Genomic DNA, 26,071 nt, shown 5'->3' on the forward strand with positions numbered 1-26,071 from the left:
GAATGTGCCTAAGCCTGGACACAAAAGAACAGATTCTACCCACAGCAGCAATGAATCTGAATACATCTTTAGCTCTGAATTTGCAGAAACTGAAGATATTCCATCAAGGACAGAGGTACATTTTAGATTCCTGTTTCTAAAAGGAGGGTGTGACCATGCAGTTATTCACAGGCTACACTTCATTACAGAAGGGACCCCATCACCCGTCAACACAGCATTGGTTCTAGACTAATTATTCTTGTAGGTGCTTCATAGCTGTATTCATACTTAGTGCATATGTTTTTAGCTACTCATATTTTATTATTTATTTTAGTATCATTTTGTTGGCCAGATTCTCCCTTTTGTTATTTGATTTTACACTTCAATATATTCTGTGTATAAAAATATAACCTGTCCAAATATATATATATATCCTGTCATGAGCTTATTTCAGACTCAGGTATACTTACCAAAAAAAAAAAAAAAAAAAGGCAACCCTATTGTTGTGAAGTACCATCGAGTCAGTTCTAACCCATAATGATCCTGTATAGGGTTTCCAAGGAGCAGCTGATGAGCTTGAACACCAACCTTGCAGTTCAAATGGCTTTGCAGTCTGGCACATTAACCCAGCGCCACACCAGGACTCCTAGAACATGATAAATCCCAGTGGCCAAGAGTTAACAAGACTGCTTCTTCTCTTTGATTTCAGTTGTTACCAATGTAATTTTCTCCCACAGAAATGCATGGAAAATAGTTTAGAAATCCTTTTTGATGTTTTATGCTATACAGTATGAAACTTAAATGACTTATTGCTCTAACTATAACACTACAGTAAAGTTAAATTGTTCCCAAACCAATTCTCAGATCTTTTCAAATATACTCTTAATTTTAATAATGGGCCATTCAAGCACAACTGTTTTGTTTTCATATCATGTTTTGAGAAAATGACCAAGTCAGAAATAGACTTCTTCTGACAGGACAGCAAAAGAAGTTGGACGATTCTTCTTTCTCGTCTTAGTTTACTTAGTAATGAAGAGTTTCTGCCTTCTCATTCATTTTGAAGAAAAATGTTCCCTTAAAGCAATCTTTCTGTTAAATGAAGCTTCAGAGATGCTATTTTATCTCTGAGTATGATAATGACGTTCTTGGTTAAAAACAATTTGTCTAATGTTTTATCTGTTTCTGAAGCTGTTTTATCAGTAGGACGTGGTCCTAGCTGTTGGAGTTAACAAGACTAAACTTCTGAAGGACACAAACGAAGCAGAAAAGTCTATGCTGGTTGGCAATATTCCAAAGACAATGCAGCCTATGAAAACCCAGGCTTATAAATGAGAGGAACTAATGGTTGATTATTTTTATTAGAATGCAACTATTCCTGGTAGTTACTGAGTGAGTAAAGGAGCCCTGATAGCAGAGTGGATTACGAGCTGAGCTGCTAATGGTCAGAAGTTCAAATCTACCAGTTGCTCTGCAGGAAAAAGATGAGGCTTTCTACTCCAGTAACAATTTACAGCCTCAGAAACCCTCTACAGAATCCCTACTAGTCAGAACTGACTCGATGGCACTTAGTAACAACAACTAAAAGGGTTAAATAATTGAAAATTATCAGAGACATATTTATCATTAAAAGATGAACAGACATTAAAAATACACTGTGGTGGTTAAGTACCATCAAGTCTGTTTGAACTCACAACGACCCTATATATAGGGTTTCCAAGGAGTAGCTGGTGAATTTGAACCACCAACTTTGCAATTCAAACCAACCTTATGGTCTACTGCTTATCCTACAGCATCCCACCAAAATTACATTGTAAATAATCTGGAAGTTTATTTGTTGGGTGCACAGATAAATTTCTTTATGAGTGAAATTTGGTAGTAATTTTTACTTAGGAAAGATGCGGTCTTGATTCTGCTCTGTAAGGATAGCCTTACTTAGTATAGAGCTCATAGTCTTAAACTTTATCTTCCCATTAAACATTACAGAGTGGACGTAAGAAAACATTTAGGTATGATCATTTAGTGAGTAAAAAATCGTGACAGTCAATAAAAGCCCCATTAGTTGAGCTGATTCTTATGTCTTTTTTTTTTTTTTTTTTTTTTTAAGGAGCTCTGGTAGCATAGTGGTTACGAATCGGGCTGCTAGCCTCAAGGTCGGCAGTTCAAAACTGCCAGCCGTTCCATGGGAGAAAGATGAGGCTTTCTGCTTCCATAAAGATTTACAGCCTTGGAAACCCTGTGCAGGGTCACTATGAGTCGGAACCGACTCCACGATTCTTAACAACAACAACTTGTCTTTTTCAGAACAGAATCACATTGAACTTGGTACTACTCACAATTTACAAAATTCCATGTTCGTTAGTGAAACTAATGAATATGAAAACTATTCAACCTTATCAAAACACACAGAAATACAAATTAAAAATAGCAGTGAAATGCTGCTTTTGATCTGTCAGCTTAGCTTTTTTCTTTCTTTCTTTCTCTGAAGTCAGTATTGTTTCAGGTTAGGTAGCAGTTGTTGATAGAAGTGTAATTTACCAGACAATTTACCAACTTCTATCAAGACAAGTCAAAACATAGATGTGTAGATATTTATATGCTGGAATGTTTATTGTAGTAATATTGCAACAGCAGAAAGCAACAGTCTCACTGCCTATCAGTAAGATGATTTAAGCAGTTAATGGTACACCTGCTTATATTTAGTCAGCCATTAAAAATCATGATTTTAAGTATCATTATAAAATTGGAAAACAATGATATGTAACACTAAGGATAATACCAAATCATAATGAAAATATGATTTCTATTTAAATATATAGTGGTATGGAAAAAAGACTGGGCAGAATTTATGATTTTTCTTTATTTTCTATAAAAAATGGTTTTACGTTTATAATCAGAAAAATAAAGCAAAGTATCCTTTTTAAAATTTATAATTATTGAAAATAAGGTTTACTAATCACTTAAAATATTAACTTTGACCATTTAAATAAATGTTATTTTTTGTTCTCGCTTTCTTTTTCTCTGTCCCCTTTCCTCTACTCTCCTTCCCTTTCTCACCCACATAAAGATTTTTTTTAATTCTCACCATTAAATCTAATGAATCAATTATTTTATCTTTTAACTCATTAAAAGTTAAAGTGTGAAGTAAATAAAGTAAAACAAGATGACATTCTCAGAACTTCCATGATGATAGGTAGTTCTTTCTGGTTTTGAATTTTTTAGCTTTAATTGGTATTCCTTTATTTATCCTAGCAGATTTCACAATATTTCTCTAAGATATAACTAACTGGCATATATCCTTCAGATACAAATGTATATGTATATATGTTGTTGTTAGGTGCCATCAAGTCAGTACTGACTCATAGCTACCCTATGTACAACACAGAAAGAAACAATGCCTGGTCCTGGGTCAACCTCATAATTGTTGCCACACTTGTGAGCCCATTGATGCTGCCACTTTGCCAATGCATCTCGCTGGGTGTCTTTCTCTGTTTCTCTGACCCTCCACCTTACCAAACATGATATCCTCCTCCAGCAACTGCTCCCGCCTGACAATATGTCTGAAGTATGAGAAATGAAGTCTGGCCATCCTGGCCTCCAGGGAGCACTCTGGCTGCACTTCTTCCAACACAGATCTGTTTGTTCTTTTGGCAGCCCATGGCACTTTCAATATTCTCCTCCAACACCACAACTCAGAAGCATCAATTCTTCTACGGTCTTCCTTATTTACTGCCCAGCTTTCGCATGCACATGAAGTTATTGAAAATACAGTGGCTTGGGTCAGGCACATCTTAGTCCTCAAGCTGACATCTTTGCACTTGAACACTTTAAAAAGGTCTTACATATTCATATCTTTTTATCCCATAGCTATAGGGTGGCTATGAGTCGGAACCGACTCCATGACACTTCACAACAACATATGCATATTCTCCTTCTAGTTTTCTGTGTGTCTAATCTTAGTATATATGTAAGCTGGCTCGGCACCATTTTAGAAATTTACCTGATTACAAAAGAAGTGCATTCTCGTTACAAAAAAATCCAAATATAGGTATGTGTAAAATAGAAAACCACCACTCATCTGTCGGTTTGTCGTACTATAGTGACCTGCATGTTGCTGTGATGGTAGAAGCTATACATGCCACCGGTATTTTAAACACCAGCAGAGGACACCCATGGTGGGCAGGTTTCAGCTGAGCTGCCAGACTAAGGAGAAGCAGATGACTTCTGAATGTTTAACCCCAGAAAACCATATGAGTAGAACTGGAACACTGTTAGATAGTGTTGAATATTGAATATTGAAATGTGATGAATAGCACCAAAATATTATCAGATATTGTGCTGGAAGATGAGCCCCTCAGGCTGGAAAGCACTCAAAATACAACTGAGGAAGAGCTGCCTCTTCAAAGTAGAGTTGATCCTGATGACATGAATGGAATAAAGCTTTGGGGACCTTTATTTGCTGATGGGGCACAACTCAAAATGAGGAGAAACAGCTATACACATCCATTAATAACCAAAACATGGAATGTACGAAGTATGAATCTAGGAAAATTAAAAGTTGCCAAAAATGAAATGAAACACATGAAGTTCGCTCACCTAGGCATTAGGGAGCGGAAATGGACTGGTATTGGCCATTTTGAATCTGACAGTCATGTGGTTTACTATGCTGAGACTCACAAAGAGGAATGGTATCACATTCATGATCAAAAAGAATGCGTCAAAATCTATCTTGGAATATAATGCTGTCTGTGATAGGATAGTTCTGGTGTGGGGCTGTTGGATAAGCACTGAACCATGAAGTTGGTTTGAACCACAAAGCCAGTGCATCAGACACACCAGCTGCTCCTTGGAAACCCTGTACAGGGTCACTGTGTGTCAGACTTAACAACAACAAAAACAAAGAAGACCACTTAATACCACTGTTATTCAAATTTATGCAATAACCACTAATGCCACTGATGATAAAATTGAAGAATTCCACCAACTTCTTCACTCTGAAACTGATCCAACATGCAGTCAAGATGTATTGATAATTAATAGTGGTTGGAAGCAAAGAGTAAGGATTGATAGTAAAAAGCATGACCTTACTGATAAAAACTATGGTGGAGATCTATGAATGATAGAATTTTGCAAGACCAATGACTTATTCATTACAAATACCTTTTCTAAACAACGTAAAAGATGATTCTACACATAGACCTCACCAGACAGAATATGCAGAAATCAAACTGACTACATCTGAAGGAAGACATAGTGGAAAAGCTTCATATCACCTGCCAAGATCAGGCCAGGGGCCGACTGTGGAACAGACATCAATTGCTCATATTCAAGTTCAGGCTGAAACTGAAGAAAATTAAAACAATTCCATGCGAGCCTAAATTTGACCTTTAACATATCCCACCTGAATTTAGAGATCATCTGAAGAACAGATTTGATGCATTAGACACTAATGACTGAAGACCTGAAGAGTTGTGGGACGACATCAAGAACATCATATAGGAAGAAAACAAAAGGTCATTAATAAGATAAGAAATATGGAAAAAACCAAAGTGGATGTCAGCAGAGACTCTAAAACTTGCTCTTCAGCATGGAGATGCTAAACAAATGGAAGAAATGAGGAAGTAAAAAAGCTGAGCAGAAATTTTAAAAGAGCAGCTTGAGAAGACAAAGTCAAATACTATAGACAAATATGCTAAGACCTAGAATTGGAAAACCAAAATGGAAGAACACATTCAGCATTTCTCATTCTGAAAGAACTGAAGAAAAATTCAATCCTCCACTTGCAATATTGAAAGATGCTATGAGCAAAATATTGAATGATGCAGAAAGTATCACAAGAAGATGGAAGGAATACACAGAGTCACTGTACCAAAAAGAAATGGTCAATTGCAAGAGATAGCCAATGATACTGAGGGAAGAAGTCCAAGGTATACTGAAGGCAGAGAACAAGGCACCGAGAATTGATAGAATGCAAACTAAAATCTTTCAACAAATTGATGTAACACTGGAGGCACCCCTTCATCTATGATAAGAAATTTGAAATCTGCCTGCCAATTGATTGGAAGAGATTCATGTTTGTGCCCATTCCAAAGAGAGGTGACCAGTGGAAAGCAAAATCACAGGGCAATATCATTAATATCACATGCAGATAAAATTTTGCCAGAGGTAATTCAAAAACGGTTGAAACAGTACATTGACAGGGAACTGGCAGAAGTTCAAACCGGATTCAGATGACGTCAGATGGATCTTGGCTGAAAGTAGAGAATACAAGAAAGATGTTTACTTGTGCTTTATTGACTATGCAGAGGCTTTCACTGTGAGGATAATGATAAGTTAAGCATGGTGAAGAGTGAGTATTCCAGAACACTTCTATGTGCTTAGGAAAAAATTGTTCATAAACCAAGAGGCAGCCATTCAAACAGAGTAAAGGGACACTAAATGGTTTATAATCAGGTAAGGTGGGTATCCAGACTGTATTATTTCACCATACTAATTTAACCTGTGTGCTGAGCAAATAATTTGAGAAGCTGGAATGTATCAAGAAGAACATGGCTTCAGAATTGGAGGAAGATTCATTAACAGCCTGTAATATGCAGATGATACAACCTTGCTTGCTGAAAATGAAGAGGATTTAAAATACTTACTGATGAATATCAAAGACCACAACCTTTGGTTTGGGTTATACCACAATGTAAAGAAAACAAAAGTCCTCATCACTGGACTGATATAAGGGGAAAAGATTGATGTTGTCAAAGACTTCATTTTACATGGATCCATTATCAACACTACTGGAAGTAGGAGTGAAGAAATTTTTTTAACTGTGTTGCATTAGGCACTGTAAAGAGGTCTTTTGCTGACGATTTGCCTAATGCACTGTCCTTTCATTTCTTCACTGCTGATTGCCCTGAGTGTTAATTGTGGATTCAAGCAAAATGAAGTCTTTGACAACTTCAATCTTTTAAAAGTCATGTATTTTTAACAAAACAAGGTCGTCACATTCTTAATCTCCTGCAACTTGTATTTTTCACATAATACTTTTATTTAAGACGTCTTTGGCTTCTCAAATAGATTTACACTTTTTTTTTTTTTAACAGCTACAAAATATATTTTGGCTATAACATGATTTATTTAAGCAACCCTCTTATTCACTGATACTTGGGTTGTTTCCCTTTTATTTATTTATTTTACAATTACAAAACAATGTTACAGTGAACGTTCTTTTCTCTGTATACTTTTGTGCACTTGAGAAAGATGAGGCTTTCTACTCCTGTAAAGATTTACAGTCTCAGAAATCCTCTCCATGGTTGCTATGCGTGAGAAATGACTGCATAGCAGTGACTTTAATGTGGTGTTAGTATCATGTGAAATATTGTTTCTAATATAAGCTATCTTTTCAGTCTTTCCAAAGGATAGGAAAAAAAGTGTGATTTCATTGTCACTTCTCCAGTAATTAGCTAGGTTGAGCATCTTTTCATAGTTCTCTGGCCATTTGTAATTCTTCTGAAATTTGCATGTTTTTCACTGAACTAGTCTTCATTTTCTCATTGATTTATATATCTTCTGCCTGGCACACCTTGACCATGCTGTGATTTCTGGGGTTTAGGAGCCAAGTGAGAAGAAGGTACCTCTGGACATGTCATTGTTCCTCAAGCTTCAGAAGCGGGTTACAGAGCTGGAGCAAGAGAAGCAGGTGATGCAGGATGAGCTTGACCGCAAAGAAGAGCAGATGCTCCGAAGCAAGGCAAAGGTACAAAGCACTGCCCCACCCCTGAAGCCAGGGCAAACCAAAGAGCTAAGGCTGGGACTTTGTCCACTTGAACTGTTCCCACTTCAATGGAATGTCTGCCCAGAAGTAACATAGCCAAGCAGCATGTGGATAAAGTTATTGTTAAGTGCCATCGAGTCAGTTACAACACATCGTGACTCTGTAGTGAGGACAACATTCTCCTTTACTTGCTTTCTGGAGAGCAGCAAGTAAATATTAAAAAATGTGACAACTGAAATATAAAGTGCTGATTTTATATTTTCCCTAGGAAGAAGAAAGACCACAAATTAGAGGTGCCGAACTGGAGTATGAGTCACTCAAGGTAATGGCAAATTTCTGCCCAAGACACTGAATATCTTGTTTTGGCAAGTGTTGCAGAGGCCTGCACAGAGTCTCTCTTTTCCTCAAATAAATATACTCAACCTTAAGGATTGGAGGTTGCCCTAGAGGCCGTTAGCCTTATTTAGGTGTTACTTCTAGCCTTGTGTTGTTTCCTTTTGTAAATTTGGTTTCAAAATAGGAACAGGAGCAATGACCACCATTTGAGGCTGTAGAGATTAGTAAAGGTGGTGGACTCTATAGAGACTGACAGGTTGATTGATCTGTAAGGGATTAGCTCCCGTGATTATGACGGACTGACAAATTCAAAATCTGTTGGCCAAACAAGATTCCTAGTTTGGCTTCCAAAATCCATAGGTCATGCTATAGAAAAGATGAGAGTGAAGAAGGTCTGGCCAATTGCATATTTATAGTCTGGAGGTAACGTACGCCCCAGGGAAACTCAATTTTGATTCTTAAAACCTTCAACTGATTGGATGAAGCCCATTCCCATTATGCAGGGTAAGATTACTCAAGGGTCACTGATTTAATCACATGCAACTACTTCATAACCATGTCTGGACTAGTGTTTGAACCAAACAATGGGCACCATAGCCTAGACACAGTGACACTTAAGGGGGCTTCAAAAAGTTTGTGGAAAAATGAATTGAGAAGTAATGGAATTTTTCCATGAACTTTTTTTGAACTCCCTCAAAAGATTAGCCATCAATCAATGTCTTACTACTTTTTTGCTTTTACAAATTATATTCTAGAATGTTTGGGAAATTACACAAAGGCTTAATGATTACAACCAAACAAAGCTAAAAATTAGAAAAGTCATAAAATAGTATAAAGAAATTCAATGTTATTCAAAAGCCTTTTACATGTATTTGAGAATTCCTAGGCACTTTCCAAACTGCCATGAACTTTTTTGTTTTGTTTTTCATTAATAGTACTTCAAGACTCCTCTTTCTGGTATGATTTAGAACATAATTCCTGCCATCAATAGGACTCTATCCTCTAGATTTCCCACTTACAGTGGTTCAGAAACCTGAGTACTGCTTCCTCTCCAGGCTGTATGGCGTCTTTGTATAATGAGAAGTCGTCTTGTCTTCCACCTTCCCAAACCCACAATTCTCTCATCAGCTCCTTTCCCTGGAGATAGTTAGAACTCTCCCACAGATACTTAATAAACATTTGACTAATAATACCTTCAATTTATTTTACAGTACTATCAGTGGTAGAGGCTGATCTTCAATTCATGTCTCCAGACTAAGGAAATTTTCTAAGATGTCCCTGGTTCCTGTCATTACTTGTTTAAAATGAATTTTCAAAATAAACAATAGATAGAAAAATCTATCTATAGATACGAAGGGGCTCCAAAACTTAATGGGAAAATGGAGTTAAAAGATAATGGACAACACATATTAAAAGTAAAGTAAAATAAGTAATAAAAGAAAAAATTAAAATACTAAGTGAGATGAAAGGGAAGAAAAAAGATAATGGAATTTTTCAAGTCCCCTTATTGTTATATAGTGGTGGCAGTGGTGGCTGTGTTCCATGGAGTCGGTTCCAACACATGGAGACCCCGTACGGGTTTCTGAGGCTGTAAATCTTTACGGGAGCAGAAAGCTTCATCTTTCTCCCGCGGAACAGCTGGTAGTTTCAAATTGCTGACCTTGCAGTTCGCAGCCTGATTCATAATATATAGTATCACCTTTTAAGTCCCTAAAAGGGTCCTTTTACCCTTTCTAAATTATAACAAGTAAATCTCTTGCTTTATCAGTGGAAGTATAACTTAGGTGGTATTTATATCTCTGGAAAAAGAAAAGGGTCACAGAGAAGAATCATCTCTATTATTCTTACTCTCCATTGCCTTTTTGTATTCTTTGTCTAGAAGACCAAAGTCAGTTTTGACTCATAGCTACCCTGATTAAGGTTTCTCAGGCTGCTTATCTTTGCAGGAGCAGAAAACTTCAACTTTCTCCTGTGGAGCTCAAATTGGCAGCCTTGTGGTTGGCAGTCCAATGCTTATAATACTGAACCACAGCACCCCCATTGTGGCATGCACATAAACAGAGAGGTAACCATAGTTTTGAAGGACACACCCAACCCCAAATAACATCCCACTGGCATTTCACTGGTCCAGGCTGTACCCCTTCGGACCACACCCCGAAATATAGATGAGAGCCTTTTCTGAACCTTTGTTAAAATGCATGTGACACATGGAGTGTTCAGAAGGCCATTTCATGGTTGTATTCATTAGCTTAATTGGCATCTGTAAGAATCAGTTTGGGCATCACAGAGAACCTGGCTAGATCAGATTGAGAAACAATCCACATGAGTGATACTGTCAGCAATATGTTAACAGTGGCTAGGCCTGCACAAGGTCCAGCGTGATAAAACTAGGGCAATCAGGTCCACGGTGGCAAAACAGAGAGGAATGCTAAAGACAAAATGTGTGCCCTGGTCAGTGTTGCCAAGGGCCAGTCCCCTTACTATATAGACAAGTATCTTTCCCTTTTCTTCTCTGTCCCTCTCAGTCGTTCTCACATGGTTTGGGCAGATGAGGCAAAGTACATGCCTGATATGAGTGTGGCATTTTGCTAGGATGGGACAGGCCAAGGGGATGGGAATAGGAATCTGTTCTCCAGCTCTATTCCCTCTGCCTGCCTCACTCAAAAGTGGACAAATAGAGACATTCTCTGTACCATGTTAAAAATGAAGCCCAGACCACAAAGTTCCCCAGTATGAAACCAGTGGTTCTCAGAAGTGTTGTCCAGAGTACCAGCAACATCTGGTTAGCTTGGAAATGGAAATTTGCAAGCTCACCCCAGACCTACTAAATCAGAGACTCTAGGTGTGGAGCCCAGCAACCCCCAGGTGATGATCTGATGATCCAAGATCTCCACATTGAAGACTGGGAAGCTTTGCATTAGAACTTAGGCTACAGTGCACAGGCATCCTTGTGTTTTCTATTACAGAGTGAGCAATATGAACCTGATTACCAGTTGATGGGAGACTAGAGATGGGAAGGAATTTTCATCTTCATCAAGAATGGATTAATTCATGAAAGAAAGAGTTCTTAAACTGGGAGGGGGGGCACTTTACATAGTTTTAATATAACATAATGAAAGGTTTGATGTGGTGTAATTAACCCAAGATTGCTTCTCTAGGAAGAAGCAACAAAATATTTGGCCCTTATACAGACGTGTCTCATTTTCCACTATCACAGGCCTTTGTCATGTGCTTAATAAGGCACCATGGTGCTTTTAAAGGTCTGTTTCCCAACCGGTATCTTAATGACACTTTTGTTTTGATGTCAGTTTCATTCTTTTCTGGGCTCTCTTTGCCATTGACGTATATATTCATCTGGGTGGCTAAGAAAGAGGTGGCCCCTCTTCCCCTGCTTCCTCCCAAGGCTTCTTTGAACCACTTTAAAAGCATGCCACACAGGCAAGAAGCTTGTAAAAGCAATCATTTGTTATCAAAATATTAAAGGGAAAATCCATTTAAATAGTAATTTTTTTTCCCCAAGAAGATACAGCCTCAGATGTCAGTGGTTTTCATTTTGCTTTACAAAGGCAATAATAGAGCACTACTCACGATTTCAAGGATCTACCCATTCTGAACTATGTATCAGAAATGTTAGGGGGCTTCAGAAGTTTGTGGAAGAATTCCTTATCGTTTCATTCCATTTTTTTGTCACAAACTTTTTGAAGCTCCCTTAAACATGACCAGCGAGACCCTCAAACTTGCCCTTTAACTAACTGCCAAACAATCCCGGGCTCCTTAGGACTGGGCTAAACTCACTCCTTGGAACTCAGTAATCTCTCTATGCCTGTGAACACACCCTGAGTCATCTTAGAATAAATTTGACTCTGGAATTTGGGTTAATGATGCAAACTATCATTCACCTTGCACAATTCCACTTGATATAAGACCTCCTTAATTTGAAGAGCAGGGTTTTCAACAGAACACAGGAAGTCATTCACTCGGGTAGCTCTGATGATCTTTTCTAACCGAAGCCTTCTAGCTTGAGGAAATTCAACACTCCACTGTAAAGTTGAGGATGACAGCAATGAACTTTTCTTTGTCTCTTCAATGCAGCGTCAAGAACTAGAATCAGAAAACAAAAAACTGAAAAATGAACTAAATGAGTTACGCAAGGCCCTTAGTGAGAAGGGTGCCCCAGAGGTGACTGCTCCGGGTGCCCCCGCCTACCGAGTCCTCATGGAACAGCTGACCTCTGTGAGTGAGGAGCTCGATGTCCGCAAGGAGGAAGTCCTCATCTTGAGGTCTCAGCTGGTGAGCCAGAAAGAAGCCATCCAACCCAAGGTAAGCATGAGCAAATGGCCTTATCTCTAATTTATGACGGAGCAAACTTGTAGGAGATTTTTTCCCTAATTTCAAATTCATCATTAAAAAAAAAAAAAATTCAGTGTTGTTTTAAAACTATTCAACATGCCATGTGAAGTGAGTACAACGCTAGTGAAATCCCAAATGCTCTCCAGCGTTTCACCTCTCACTATGAGCAAAGAGCTTTAGACTTGAATCTTTGATAGTAACTTGGCCACAGTCAACTTCAATCTAAAGTAAAAATACTGTTAAATACAAAAATTTACGTATACTCTTAAATGTAAAAATTGGCTTGCTGTGGGAGGCATTAAATGCTGCCATGAAATTCTTTGTTGAAAATTGGTTGCTTAGCTATTACAGGTAGCATGTAACAAACCTGTTCATGACATCAGTGAGTGGAGTTACAGGGAGATTACTGCTCACTAAAGGGATTCTGCTCAATGGCGGGGCTCAAAAGACTCAGACACTTGGCGATCTAGATGGCCATTTGAAGTCCTTCCCAATCCTCAGGTAACTGGAGACCAAACACAGCCGTATGCTGATGAGACGTAGGCCTTTTTGCCATTTGCCATCAGGGAATGTCTGAGTAATCACTTTGAAAACCTGGCCTGTGTCCCTCCCCAAGTATACACAGTTACTAGGAACTGAAGCAATCAAGTCTTCCGACTCCGTGACCTGTCACGTAAAAAACGCCCATGACATATAAAGAACTGGCTGCTTGAAAGGCTGAGTGTATTCTTCTTAGAATTGGCATTTCAGCATGTGGTTAAGATACTGTACCTGGTACACATGTTTGATTTGATAAAGCAATTCACACCTGGGATTTACACTCATTTAGAAAACATCAAAATCTGAACATCAGCTATGTGACTAAATATTCTTGGGCAAAAGTCCCATAAGCAAATAGAGTTACAAAAAGAAATGGACTCCATTATTAGGCAGACCATGACCCCTTAAGTCTGAAATGAGAAGAGTTCAGAAGATGATGCTTGGTTTTGGCTTGTCCATACAGCATTCACCTTCCCCAGAGACTGGCTCGGTTGATTCCAAGGGCTACCACGGTACCTTGAGAAAACAATACTCCCGCATACTGCCTCCAGCAAAGTCCAACGTCAAGATGCCTTTCCCAGGTTCCCTTGTGTCAAACTGGTATTCTCACAAGGCATTATATTGAAAGTTAAGGGAAAGAAGAAGAAAGATGAACCAGAGAACATAAAAACGATATTGCCAAGAGCGTTTTGGCCTCACACACTCTCACCGACCTCACTCACATATCCCATGTGAACAGCACTGCTCTCTAGACTCTCATAGGCTGACCCTGTCTAACCAAAGCCCCTGACCTCCCAGCCCCCAGCCTACACATGGCCATTCTGTCTCAGCAGTCTTGTTCTTTCCTAGCCCATGACACTGATTCAGACCTCTCCGGCGCCCCAGAGCTGTGTTACCCCAGTTTGTTTCCAGTCAAAGGGAAACACCATTTCACAACTGCTTTGCAGGGAAGGCAATGGTGACTGACTCCCAGTGAGCCCAGCCAGGGCTAGCTTATCTGCTCTACCTCCACAAATATTTCCGGAGGCCTCACTTGGATAAATAACCTCCAGATGGGGGTATAATACAGTAACTCTCACGAATCGCTGATAAAAATTTCATTCATATGCATTAATAGGAGAGACATTCTCTCACATACTCAAAATTATTATACAATCAGAAAAACCTAAAGCTCTCAAAAATGATCTTATGCACTTATTTTTGGGAAGTTATAACTATTATCACATAGAGATATATTAATGTCTACCTCATGCCAGTTCCATGAATTTAAATTTACTTACAGAGCAAATTTTAGAAGAAGCAACTCATGGGTGTTTTTGCAGTTTTATCTGTATGATAGCGACCCATTGATGAAATTTATGGTACTAAGGGTTTACTGTTTTCTTTCATTTGTTTCCTTATGCTTGCTGACTTGTGATTTTCAGGATGACAAGGTAATTAATTATAAGCTTTTTAAAAGTTTTGGGTAAATACATCTCTCTTTTAAAAAAATATGAAATATATATGACAAAAAGTTTGTGATTTTAATCATTTTTCAGTATATGACTAATAACATTAATGACATCCACCATGAGGTGCTACATCACCACTATCCATTTCTAAAAGTTTGACATCATCCCAAACAGAAACTCAGCACTCCTTCCTTGATAACTCCCATCCCTTATCTCCCCAGGCCCTGTTAATCACAAATAACCTTTTGTTTCTATGCATTTGCATGTTCTAGATATTTCATATAAGTGGAATCATATAATAGTTGTACTTTTGTGTCCAACTTAGTTCACTCAGCACAAAGTTTTCAAGGTTCATCCATGTCATAGCAGGTTATCAAAACTTTATTCCTCTTTATAACTGAATAATAGTCCATTGTATATATATGTTATCCATTCATCTGTTGTTGGACACTTGAGTGGTTTCCACTGTGGACTTTTGTGGAAAATGCTAGAGTGAACATTGGTGTACATGAATCTGTTTGATTCCCTGCTTTCAGGTTTCAGGTATGCACCTAGGGATGGAATAACTGGGTTATACAATTCCATATAATCCTATTTTTAACTTTTTTAAGGAACCACCAAGCTGTTTTCCATAGTGGTTGCACCATTTTATATCCCTCCAGCAGTGTACAAGGGTTTTAATTTTTCCAGGTTCTTACCAATACATGTTATTTTCTGTTTTTTTTTATAATAGTCATCCTAGTAGATGTGAGGTGACACCTGATTGTGGTTTTGATCTGCATTTTCTTATTACTAATGACCTTGCCTGGTATGGCACTGTGGGTTAATGTGCCAGGCTGCAAAGCCATTTGAACTGCAAGGTCAGCGGTTCAGGCTCACTCCTTGGAAATGCTATATAGGGTCGCTATGGGTCGGAATCGACTCGATAGCACTTAACAACAATGACCTTGAGCATCTCTTCTTATGCTTTATGACCGTTTGTGTATCTGCCTTAGAGATGTGTCTATTCAAGTTCTTTGAATATTTTAAAATGTGATTAATAGTCCTTCTGTTGATAGTCCTAATGTTGTTGTTGTTGTTGTTAAGTGTCCTCAAGTGGGTTCTGAGGCATAGTGACCCTATTGTATAGGGTTTTCAAGGAGAGACTGGTGAGTTTGAACCACTGACCTTGTTGTGGTCCAAACTGACCTTGAGGTCTAGTGCTTTATCCCATAGTGCCACACCAGGACTCCTCTTTAATCCTAGTTTTAGCTTATAGATGTCTTTCAATATATGTGATTGATGTTTTCTGGTCATAGAGTCTATTTTGATATTTGCAAATTAATTTTATTTTATTTTTAACTGTTTGGGAAGTCAGTGGGGAAATAATGGAAGTATGAGGCACCTGTCTGGATTATAGAGGGTTCTCCATGATTTCTAATGCAGTCAGCTCTGAGACTCACTCTGCTAGTAATGGGGAACATCCCATAAGTTGGGGAGATGGAGTCTGTAACTTGGAATACATTCAAGACTCTGCAGAGTGCTCTCATTAGGAGAAAAGTGGTATTATTGTATTCAATTAAGAATGTTTCTTGTCAACATTGAAATCCAAAGGCAAGCATTTGTATTTCTTTCTAGGGTTCTAGTTTGAAGTGTATTCTAAGGCACCCTGCCTGGTAGCACTGTAGGTTAAGTTTGGGGCTGCTAACCACAAGGTTGATGACTCAAACCCACTAGCCACTCAATGAGAGAAAGATGAGCCTCTATGCTCCCATAAGATTATAGGGTCCTGGTGTGATACTGTGGGATGAGCACTGGACCACTAACTGCAAGATCAGGGGTTCTAACCTTCCAGTCACTTCTTGGAAACTAGGTCACTAGGCGTCCAACTGACTCAACAGCACTCAGCAACAATCACTATTAAGTTTCCTTCGTTGTAAGATTTGGCTTTAGCATCGATCTTGACTAAAGGACCAGATATATTTAGACAAATAGACTGGGCCATTGGGTTCGGAAGTGAATTCTCTTTAAAGTCTCTAAGCAGTGATGCTACTTGTCCATTCTTGCTTTGGTTTAGGGGAAACGAATATTGAATACATTGGTTGTCAGGTTAGGAAGAAATTAAAAGGAAAGTTAAAGCAGTAGCAGAAAAGTCTTTTATACAAAATCATTCGTAATTCTGACCTGCCAGATGCTTAATTCAAAAGCTTATGCACCATGCTGTACTGTACAAGAATAAAAAAAAAACATTGAATAACAGCAGATGGTAGAAATTTCCAAGGAGCTAAATCCTTTACCATTTATATATACTTTAAGATGTGAGAAAAAATGTAATTTTGCTGAAGTATATCATTTGAACACCACCTCCATTGTATTGAGTTTTCACTTTATGTCAAACTTCCAGTGTTTTATTACAATGTTTATTTCATTCTAACTGGTTGGTAAGTAGTAGAAAGAACAGCCTTATACATTACATTAAATAGGTGTTCAGTGTTACTGCTATTGTCCTAATGCTCTACCTTTTATATAAAGTTAGGTCGTCATTGATTTTATTTACAATCTTAGTAACTTTGTTGTAGTGCATTAAGGATTATCAGGAGAGGAAACTCAGCATGCCACGCTCTCCCCCTCAGCTGCACAGAACTAAGGTCAACAGGTGGTGCAGTGAACAGGTGGTACAGTGAACAGGTGGCGCAGTGAACAGGTGGCGCAGTGAACAGGTGGCGCAGTGAACAGGTGGCACAGTGAACAGGTGGCGCAGTGAACAGGTGGTACAGTGAACAGGTGGAACTCAGGTTGTTTTGAGTTCCTGTTGAGTCATTCTGACTCATAGCAACTCCATGTGTGTGAAGTAGAACGTTGCCTTAGTGTTTTCAAGCCTCTGACCTTTTGGAAGCAGATCACCAGACTGGTCTTCCAAGGTGCCTCTGGAAGGGTTTGAAAGAGTTAGGAGTCCAGGGCCTAATCACCTGCTCCACCCTCTTTTCTGGAGGAAAGAACTGTATGGGGTCAGATCTATTAAGATGAATCTTAATGTGGAAATGTATCATTTCTCCTTGCAGAATACAATGACAGATTCCACAATACTCTTGGAAGATGTACAAAAAATGAAAGATAAAGGAGAAATAGCACAAGCATATATTGGTTTGAAAGAAACAAACAGGTAAGTTGGATTCTTATTTCTTTCATTTTGATTTAGCCATCATGGTCTTTAGTCCTCAAGCCAGCCTCTTGAACAGTAAATCAAAAATTTTACGTTGCTTTATTGGATGTCAATAAATTGGACTTCAAAAGGAGGCCAAGATTTCAATGTATCCCCAGTAAAAATCCATTTCTAATAGAAGGTAGCATTATTGATAATGAGAGGAGCTGGGAAAGTATTCATTGCATCAAGGGAAGACTCTTTTTGTAGATTTAGAGGCTTGGCCTTGAGGAGGGTCCCTTGAGAAGAGCACTAGTTGCTCAGTGGTAGATGACTTGGGCAGTCACTTTAATTTGTTATTTGTCACGGTTGCTTGTGGGAGCTTGGTGGCTCTTGAGGATAAACACTGGACTGTGAACTACAAGGTTGGCAGTTTGAGCCCACCAGCCATTCGACAGGAGAAAGATGAGGCTTTCTGCTCCTGCAAATATTTCCAGGCTCGGAAATCCTATACAGGGTCACCATGAGTCAGACTTGGCGGCACCTAACAATAGCAGCATGAAGAAAGTTTTGAGTTATCTGGAGCCAACATCAGTTTTTAGTCATAAAACTCTAAAAGGGTTATAGGGTGGTACCTTGATCATTGAGACCAAGCTTTTGACATGTTCTCTAAGGTCTTCTTAAAAAATCCTAACTCTGGTCCTCGCTCAAGTAGTCATTTATATGAGCTTGCAGATGTAAATGCAGATGTAAATGACGTTACAGAAGGCATGTTGTTGTTGTTAAGTCTCATAGTGACCTTGTATAGTGATTTGGTGAGCTTGAACCGTTAACCTTTTTGCTCAAACCGTCTTTGTAGTCCAGTGCATTAACCCACAGCACCACACTAGGACTCCAGAAGGCATGTAGCTCTCTCTATATATATACTTGAGAGTCTAGGGAAAGTTAATGGAGAGTTCAACACTTGTGCTGTCATGAAATGATTGACACAGCCTCACGACTTCCCCAATAGCTCAGTTTATCACAGAATGAAGACTCAGGCTGGAATTCCTTCAGCCTTTTACCACCCATCTACCCAACAGAGCCTTAATAGGAATCAACCCTTGATCTTGAAAGGTTACTTTTGAAGTACCTTTTAAATGCTGGGCCATTTTAAAGAACATGACCAGTGATGTTTACAGAAAAAGACAAGTCTTGAAATTTGTATTATCACCGAGCAATGTAAGTCTCTTGATTCATAACATCAGGATTGGTATACACAAAAATTTTACAAACTAAAGATTACTGCCATGCAATAAGTAAGTACTTGTCTTATTTCTTTTATGGGCAAAGGTGGAGGATGCTCATAGAAGTGTTTGCATAAATTTAACATTAAATTTATTAATGTAAATCATAAATATATCTGATATCTAAGAATGCTTTAAGGAGCTCTGGTAGCATAGTGGTTACGAATCGGACTGTGAGCCTCAAGGTCAGCATTTCAAAACTACCAGCTGTTTTGTGGGAGAAAGATGAGGCTTTCTGCTCCTGTAAAGATTTACAGCCTCTGAGTTGGAACTGACTCCATGGCACATAAAAACAACAACAACAAAGAATGCTTTCATCAAGAAAGACCTGCATTACATTGCTCATCCTTTCAGTCATGTAATCATCAGATATGTACCATGTGCTTACTTCTCACCAGGCCCTGTGCCATCTACTGGAAATACAGCCATAAGCAAGGGAAACATAGTCCTAACAGTGCATATGGGCTGTTGGGGATACAGCCAAAGAGTTTGGACTTTATCCCATAGATAATGGAAGCTTTTGAAAGGTTTTAAGTAGGAAAGGCATGTGATGAGATTTCAATTTCAGAAAGATAACACTGGTTGCTCTGTAGAGTATGAACTGCAGTACTACAATATTGAAAGCATGAAGACTAGCTAAACTGTTACCACAGCTTAGTGACTGATTGTGGTAACACTTTGGAAGATACTTAGAAAGATGAGGCTAATAAGCTTTGGGACTTATTGGATGTGTAGGGAAGGGGTAGAAAGAAAAGGACACCTCTGAGGTGTCAGCTGTGGACAGTTGGTTGGATGTGGCAATGCCATTTCATGAATGTGGAACTAGGGTGTGGGGAAAAGCAGGTAGGAGGTGATCAGTAGGTTTACATAAGTTGAGTTTAAGGTGTCAGGAAGACGTACAAGGAGAGAAATCCATTAGGAAGGAGAGTATATAGACCTAGAGCCAGAAAAGAGGTGTGGCCTGAGCGATACATTTTTAAGTCATCAGTGTATAATAATAATTGAGACCATGCAAATAGATGAATTCACAAGGGAGAGATGGTAGAAGGAAGTAGAAGAACATTGTCTGAAAGTTGTTTTATATAAAAATAATGACAACAAAAGTACAACATGAGGAGTAAGAACCTGGGCTCTGGAGTTACATAGCACTGACCTCTGCTATTAGCAGCTGTGTGATCTCCACGAGTACCTGACAGCTAAGCTTGCCTGTCTTCCTCTGAAAGTGCGGCAGTGGATGTATGTTGAGTTAATGGGAGAATGAGGCGAAATAACACATGTGAAAGGATGTAGCACAATGTCTAAACCAAAAACCAAACCCACTGCCATCATGTCAGTACCAATCCCTTGTTGTTGTTGTTGTTGTACCAATGCATAGCAACCCTGTGCACAACAGAACGAAATACTGCCCGATCCTAGGCCAACCTTACTATTGTTGCCATGCTTGAGCCCATTGATGCTGCCACTTTGCCAAACAATCCCTAGCACTTAGTAAACACTTAAAAATACTATTTTTACTATCTGGATAGAAAAATTCTCTAATAATCTTTATCATGATTATTTATTCGCCATATGCAATACATATACCTAGTCTGTAGATTATATTTACAAGTGTGTGTACGAGGGGGCTTCAAAAAGTTGTTGAAAAGTAAAATTGAAAGATAATGGAATTTTCCCACAAACGTTTTGAAGCCCCTTTGTATGCGTAAGGAGACACAGACAGCTCTAATATAAAAGTAATTTCTCTAGGCTTTAAAATTCATTTTTTGACGTACAAAAATTTTTTAAAGCCATGTAACAAAAGCTGAAAACTTTGGACCTATTCCCATTTATAACTAGGTCCATTAAAAAATTTTTTTAAACAAATTTTAAATGGGAAATCTGATTTGTATTATGCTAAATTAGGCTCCTCTCTAGAAGATTGACAGTGTTTCTCTGCTATTCAGAAGTAGTTCAGAAGTACTTCGTCACTCCTTCTTCCTAATCTTTCTTCGTCTGGAAGCTCATCTGAAACCTGTCCACCATGGGTGACCCTGCTGGTGTTTAAAATACCGGTGGTGTAGCTTTCAGAATCACAGCAACTCACAAGCCACCACAGTTTGTCATAACAAACTGACAGATGAGTGGTGCACAAGACCAAAGATGTCAGCTTGAGGACTAAGGTGAGCCTGACCCAAGCCATGTTATTTCCAGTAACCTCATATGCAGGCAAAAGCTGGACAGTGAATAAGGAAGACCGTAGAAGAATTGACACATTTGAGTTATGGTGTTGGAGGAGAATATTGAAAGTGCCATGGGCTGCCAAAAGAACCAGTAGTTCCATTTTGGAAGAAGTACATCCAGAGTGCTCCTTGGAGGCCAGGATGGCCAAACTTTGTCTCTCATACTTCAGACATATTGTCAGGAGGGGCCAGTCGCTAGAGAAGGATATCATGTTTGGCAAGGTGGAGGGTCAGAGAAAAAGAAGACCCCTACGAGATGGATTGGCCAAGTGGCAGCATTGATGGACTCAAGTGTGGCAACAGTAGTGAGGTTGGCCCAGGATCAGGCAGTTTCATTCTGCTGTGCATAAGGTCGCTATGGGTCGGTACCGACTCGGTGGCACCTAACAACAACAACTAGAAGATTGAAAACTGTTATAAAGTGGATGGTAGAGGTTGCCACATCAAGAGACTAGCTGAATTTTTCTTCATGTGTGTCATGATTAATTTCTAATGTAAAATGTGACATATGAAAGGGCTTCAAAAAGTTTGTGGAAAATGTAATTTAAAGATAAGGGAATTTTTTCCATGAACTTTTGGAAATCTATTTAAGATTATTCTGATAAATTGTTGTTGCCACTGTTAAGTGTGCTATATAAGGTTTCCAAGGAGCAGCTGGTGGATTTGAACTGCCAGCCTTGTGGTTTGTAGTCCAGTCCTACAGCACCCCATTAGATTATTAAAAAAAAGAACCCTCTTTCTCACCATCGCAGTCATTTTTTGTTTCGCAGGAAAAACAATTCTGGAGCCTTGGTTATTTTCATTTCTACTCATTTTATGTAAATGTGGTAATTGATACACGTTGAGTTAATGGGAGAAGTAAGTAAAATAACACGTGTGAAAGGATAGTCATTACACAGAAAAATTACACATTACCCATTTTTTAAAACTAAATTAATAAAAAAAGTTTTGTAGCATTGTCTTACAGTCATCTGTAATTAATAAAAATAATTATATTCACTTAGAAGATGCTTAAATGCCATGTGCTGCTCTTGACCATCAACATCTCATTACCATCCTGTATTCCTTTGTGTTTTGCATTGTTGTTCCTTTTGCATGGAAGAGCGTCTGCTATGAACTGCCATGAGTTGAATGAGGATGGAGAGCTGTGGCTGGCTTATGAAGGGTTAAAACAAGCCAACAGGTTATATTTGTGTCCTCCAAAATGGGATGTTATTAATTTGTTGTTTTTCTTACTAACAGTGGCTTCCTGACTTTAACACCTATATTTCTTACGCACTGATTGTCTTCCTGGGTAAAACAGAACATTCAATCAAACACCCTCATAAAAACCTTTTCCAATAGGGAATGGAATGCCTTTACAGCTGAAACTAAATGATAGTCAATATAAGAATTTACAGCTTTTAAGTGAAGAATGCTTTCTAGAGTTCTCCTCAGGCAATAAGGTTTATGCATATCTCATAGGAGTTAGAAAAAAAAGAAAACATTACAATTATGTTCCCAAAGGACTGTAAGAGAGATTGATGCCTATTATGGAAGCAGGGATTTCTTGTTGGGGATAGTGATCACTCTACAGGAGAGATTGTTTGTGACAATGTGACTCTACTGATGTATATATTATCATAAAACTGCCAGAAAGTAATAGAAGGTGCATGATTTGGCATTCTATGTGGTTACTGTGAAATTCAAATTTGTGCTTTCCTGCACTGATTTAATTCAGAATACACCTATTCCTCACTCATGGACTAGCTCATTACCCAATATTTCACATTTAAAACAACTTTGAAAAAATTTGCAGGCAGCTTCTAAGATGGTTCAGGCCCCACGTGGGCCTGGGCCGCCATCTTTGGGCTGCCCCAATGACATACCTGAGGTTCCAGCAATGATGGGGCAACATGAGGCATGGTGGACATCGTCTCCTATTTGTCCGCAATGTCTCAGTCCCATAGAAAGCACAGGGTGACAGTGGGATGAGGTCATAGACGGGCAGCTGGCCTAGGCCTGAATGTGCCAAAGAGGCCAGTGTAGGGGAGGTGGGAATTGGAGGAGGAAGAAGAAGGTCCCAAGGAGCTGTGGGACTCAGGTATGGAGAATAGACCAACAGAGTTTCCCACCACTGAGGGTGGTAGGAGGCAGTGGGCGGAGCACGAATGGAGTCCCAGCCCAGCGATAGTCAACAGCTGACCACCTCATCACCCCCTAACCCATGTGGGCTTTGGAGTGCTAGAGAAGGCGTGGTGGGACCAGGACCCAAAGTGCTTGTGCATTCTGAGATGTGTCAGGTGCCCCAATGGACAGTGATTAGGGGTGAGAGGAAGAGACATGGGTGCTCTGCCCCCTGCCCCCTCTCCCATACCTCCATGAACCTTGTCAATAAGTAGGAGTGGGTGTAATTACTTAGATTCAATACAGTACATATGTTTTGGGGAAAGCAAATAAAACTGAAAAAGCAACACCCTTCTGTACACTCATCTGCTCTAGTAACATTTGTCTTGAATGTCTCAAAACTATCACTGTTGATTAGACTTTATACATACTTAATATTCAGTTTGTTCAAGGGGCTTTTGCTTATTCTGCTTTATTCTAATCATAAACCATTGTCATTAACTTTGGGGTGTTCATAGGTTCAAATTCTGTTGAAATTTTGTAATTATTTAAATACGTCGCATACTATTAACTTGCTTGCAACGGCATCAGGTTTTTTCGACTAGTTGGCAACCAAGCAGATAAGAATAAAAGAGTGTCTTTTCTTTCTTCATGCTAGCTAATACCTAACCATGTCTTTGTTTTGTGTTTGGAAAGGAGGTTCTTGTAGAACTGGGAGGTGCATGCTTAAGGGAGGACACTGTTACTGCTGATATTTTTTATCTTGCTCATTGTATTTATGGGGAGAGAATATGTATGTGTATGTGTATATGTATAAGCAAACTTCAGAACTATGTGTCTAGATTTGGGTAGATCTATATCAAAGTGGTGCCCCCGCCTTTCTGTATTGCAGAAGTATAAAGAAAGAAAGTAAAAATGGGATACTGGGCCCACTCAGTGCCTGAAATTAGCAACTCTGAAATTCTAAAATATACATTAGTTATATAATAGTTGAAAGGTTGCAATGTGGCCCTCTGTAATCGTTTTTGTGGCAAAAATACAGTCTTTTAATTGACTTATTATAGTCATTATTTCTGTGAATCTTTCAAAAGAGCTAAAGTTCCTTGTTTCTTGGGACTTTATATTTGTAGTAGGGCCCACAGTTCAGAAAGACACAATTGTCAGCACCTGTTTCCATTTCTGGCACTTTTTGGTTCTTGACTTTAATCAAGTCAGAAGGTACTTACGTGTAAGCTAAAGCCTATCCACTTTTTCTCCCCTGACAAGTGAGTACAAAGCCTTGCACCCACTGAGCATGGAGCTTGGGATGTCACATCCCTTTTCTACCTGTGTGGCTTTTCCATAGGCTCCTGGAATCCCAGCTCCAGTCACAGAAGAGGAGCCACGAGAACGAGGCCGAAGTGCTCCGTGGGGAGATCCAGAGCCTGAAGGAGGAGAACAACAGGCAGCAACAGCTGCTGGCCCAGAACCTGCAGCTGCCCCCCGAGGCCCGCATCGAGGCCAGCCTGCAGCACGAGATCACCCGGCTGACCAATGAAAACTTGGTAAGGAGATGCTCCCCACACTCATCTGCACGCAGAGCCAGCCCCTGACTCAAGGTCCTAGGTTTTGTGTGTTGTTGTTTTTTTATCAAACTCGTTTTTCTCGCTGAAAAATATCTCACCACCCTACACTGTTATCCTCACACTGTAACAGAGTTGTTGTTGTTAAGTGCCTTCGAATTGGTTCTGATTCATAGTGACCTAGTTTAGGGTTTCCAGTGAGCAGCTGATGAGTTTGATCCTCTAACCTTGTGGTTCAAACCGACCTTGTGGTTGAGTGCTTATCCTATAGCACCACACCAGGACTCCCTAACAGAGAGAGAGTTGGAGAAACAGTAATATATGGGTAGGAGTGAAAAGGCCTGTGTACCAATTATGTTTCTCACAGAAGGCCTTGAGTCTCTGAGCATTCTCATCCCTAATGTGGAGTGTGTGTGGAAGTCTGCCATCTTGACTCTACAATGGGCTCTTACTATCCTGGAGAAGTCAGGTGATTTGGCCCTTCCACCTTATCTACATGTGGGGCTGTAAGATAAGCATTAGGACGCCAGGTTAGTTTGAACCGTAAGGATGGTGGTTCAAGTCCACCAGCTGTTCCTCAGAAACACTTCATAGTTGCTATGAGTTGGAAGCAAGCCGACTGCAGTTAACACATATTGTCTTCCATCTGGAGGTTGTTGTGTGGTTACCATGACAGAGACTGGGGAAAAGCTTTGTTTACCTGTGGTCCCTCAGCAGTCTTGAGAACAGCTCACCATCGCTAGTAGTTGTAGGCCACAAACAGGAGTTGAGTTGAGATCAGGGAAGATGGTTGGCAGAACCAACAGAAGGCCTTTGACTTTGGAAACAGCTCCCGGGACAGAGAGGAGAGTCATCAGGATTCAGGTTTACAGTTTTTATGCTTTATAACAGAACTTGAGTTATGTAATGAGTAAGGAGATTAATTAAGGTTTTCCTTTCCTTCTTTCTCATCTCTCTTATTTTTATAGAAAATATTTCTTCCTTAGTCACATAACTAATTACAAATATATAATTTTTTATTCAACTTAAATTTGATAAACATTGATATATTTAAAAAAATCACTGAAAAGTTTTAATTCGATATTTCTATGTAAAATTTGTACGATATTGTTATTCTGCTTTTGAGAAAAGTTGTTTAAGACTGGAGATAGTGACTTATATTTTATTTTTAATTAAGGATTTTAATGACCAATAATGAAATACTTGGAATTTTCACTGAAGATTTAACAGTCTGCACTATCCCTCCATTACTCTCTTAGTGATCACTTACATTACAAATAGTTCTCTGGTATCACTTATTCAACCGTCTCCTGTGTAAATTAGAAACAGAACTTAAAGGTATTTCTTTACTAAGTCAGT

At 39.1% G+C, this 26,071-nt stretch overlaps 1 protein-coding gene across 3 annotated transcripts in view; it reads left to right on the plus strand.

The window, feature by feature from the left end:
- The window catches only part of MYO5A (myosin VA (heavy chain 12, myoxin)), a 239,831-nt gene that overhangs the window by 176,995 nt on the left and 36,765 nt on the right, over nt 1–26,071 (plus strand). Inside the window, exons 25-32 of one of the 3 annotated variants that reach the window (XM_006831634.1) lie at nt 2–115; nt 7,580–7,723; nt 8,010–8,063; nt 12,170–12,397; nt 14,392–14,400; nt 17,460–17,560; nt 22,147–22,227; nt 24,496–24,694. In XM_006831634.1, coding sequence (XP_006831697.1) covers nt 2–115; nt 7,580–7,723; nt 8,010–8,063; nt 12,170–12,397; nt 14,392–14,400; nt 17,460–17,560; nt 22,147–22,227; nt 24,496–24,694 — 930 coding nt within the window. The remainder of the gene's footprint in view (nt 1; nt 116–7,579; nt 7,724–8,009; nt 8,064–12,169; nt 12,398–14,391; nt 14,401–17,459; nt 17,561–22,146; nt 22,228–24,495; nt 24,695–26,071) is intronic. The other 2 variants (XM_006831636.1, XM_006831635.1) reach the window with 2 other exon arrangements.

This window comes from Chrysochloris asiatica, unplaced genomic scaffold (assembly GCF_000296735.1).
Source record: "Chrysochloris asiatica unplaced genomic scaffold, ChrAsi1.0 scaffold00004, whole genome shotgun sequence".
In the NCBI taxonomy this organism is placed as follows: Eukaryota; Metazoa; Chordata; class Mammalia; order Afrosoricida; family Chrysochloridae; genus Chrysochloris; species Chrysochloris asiatica.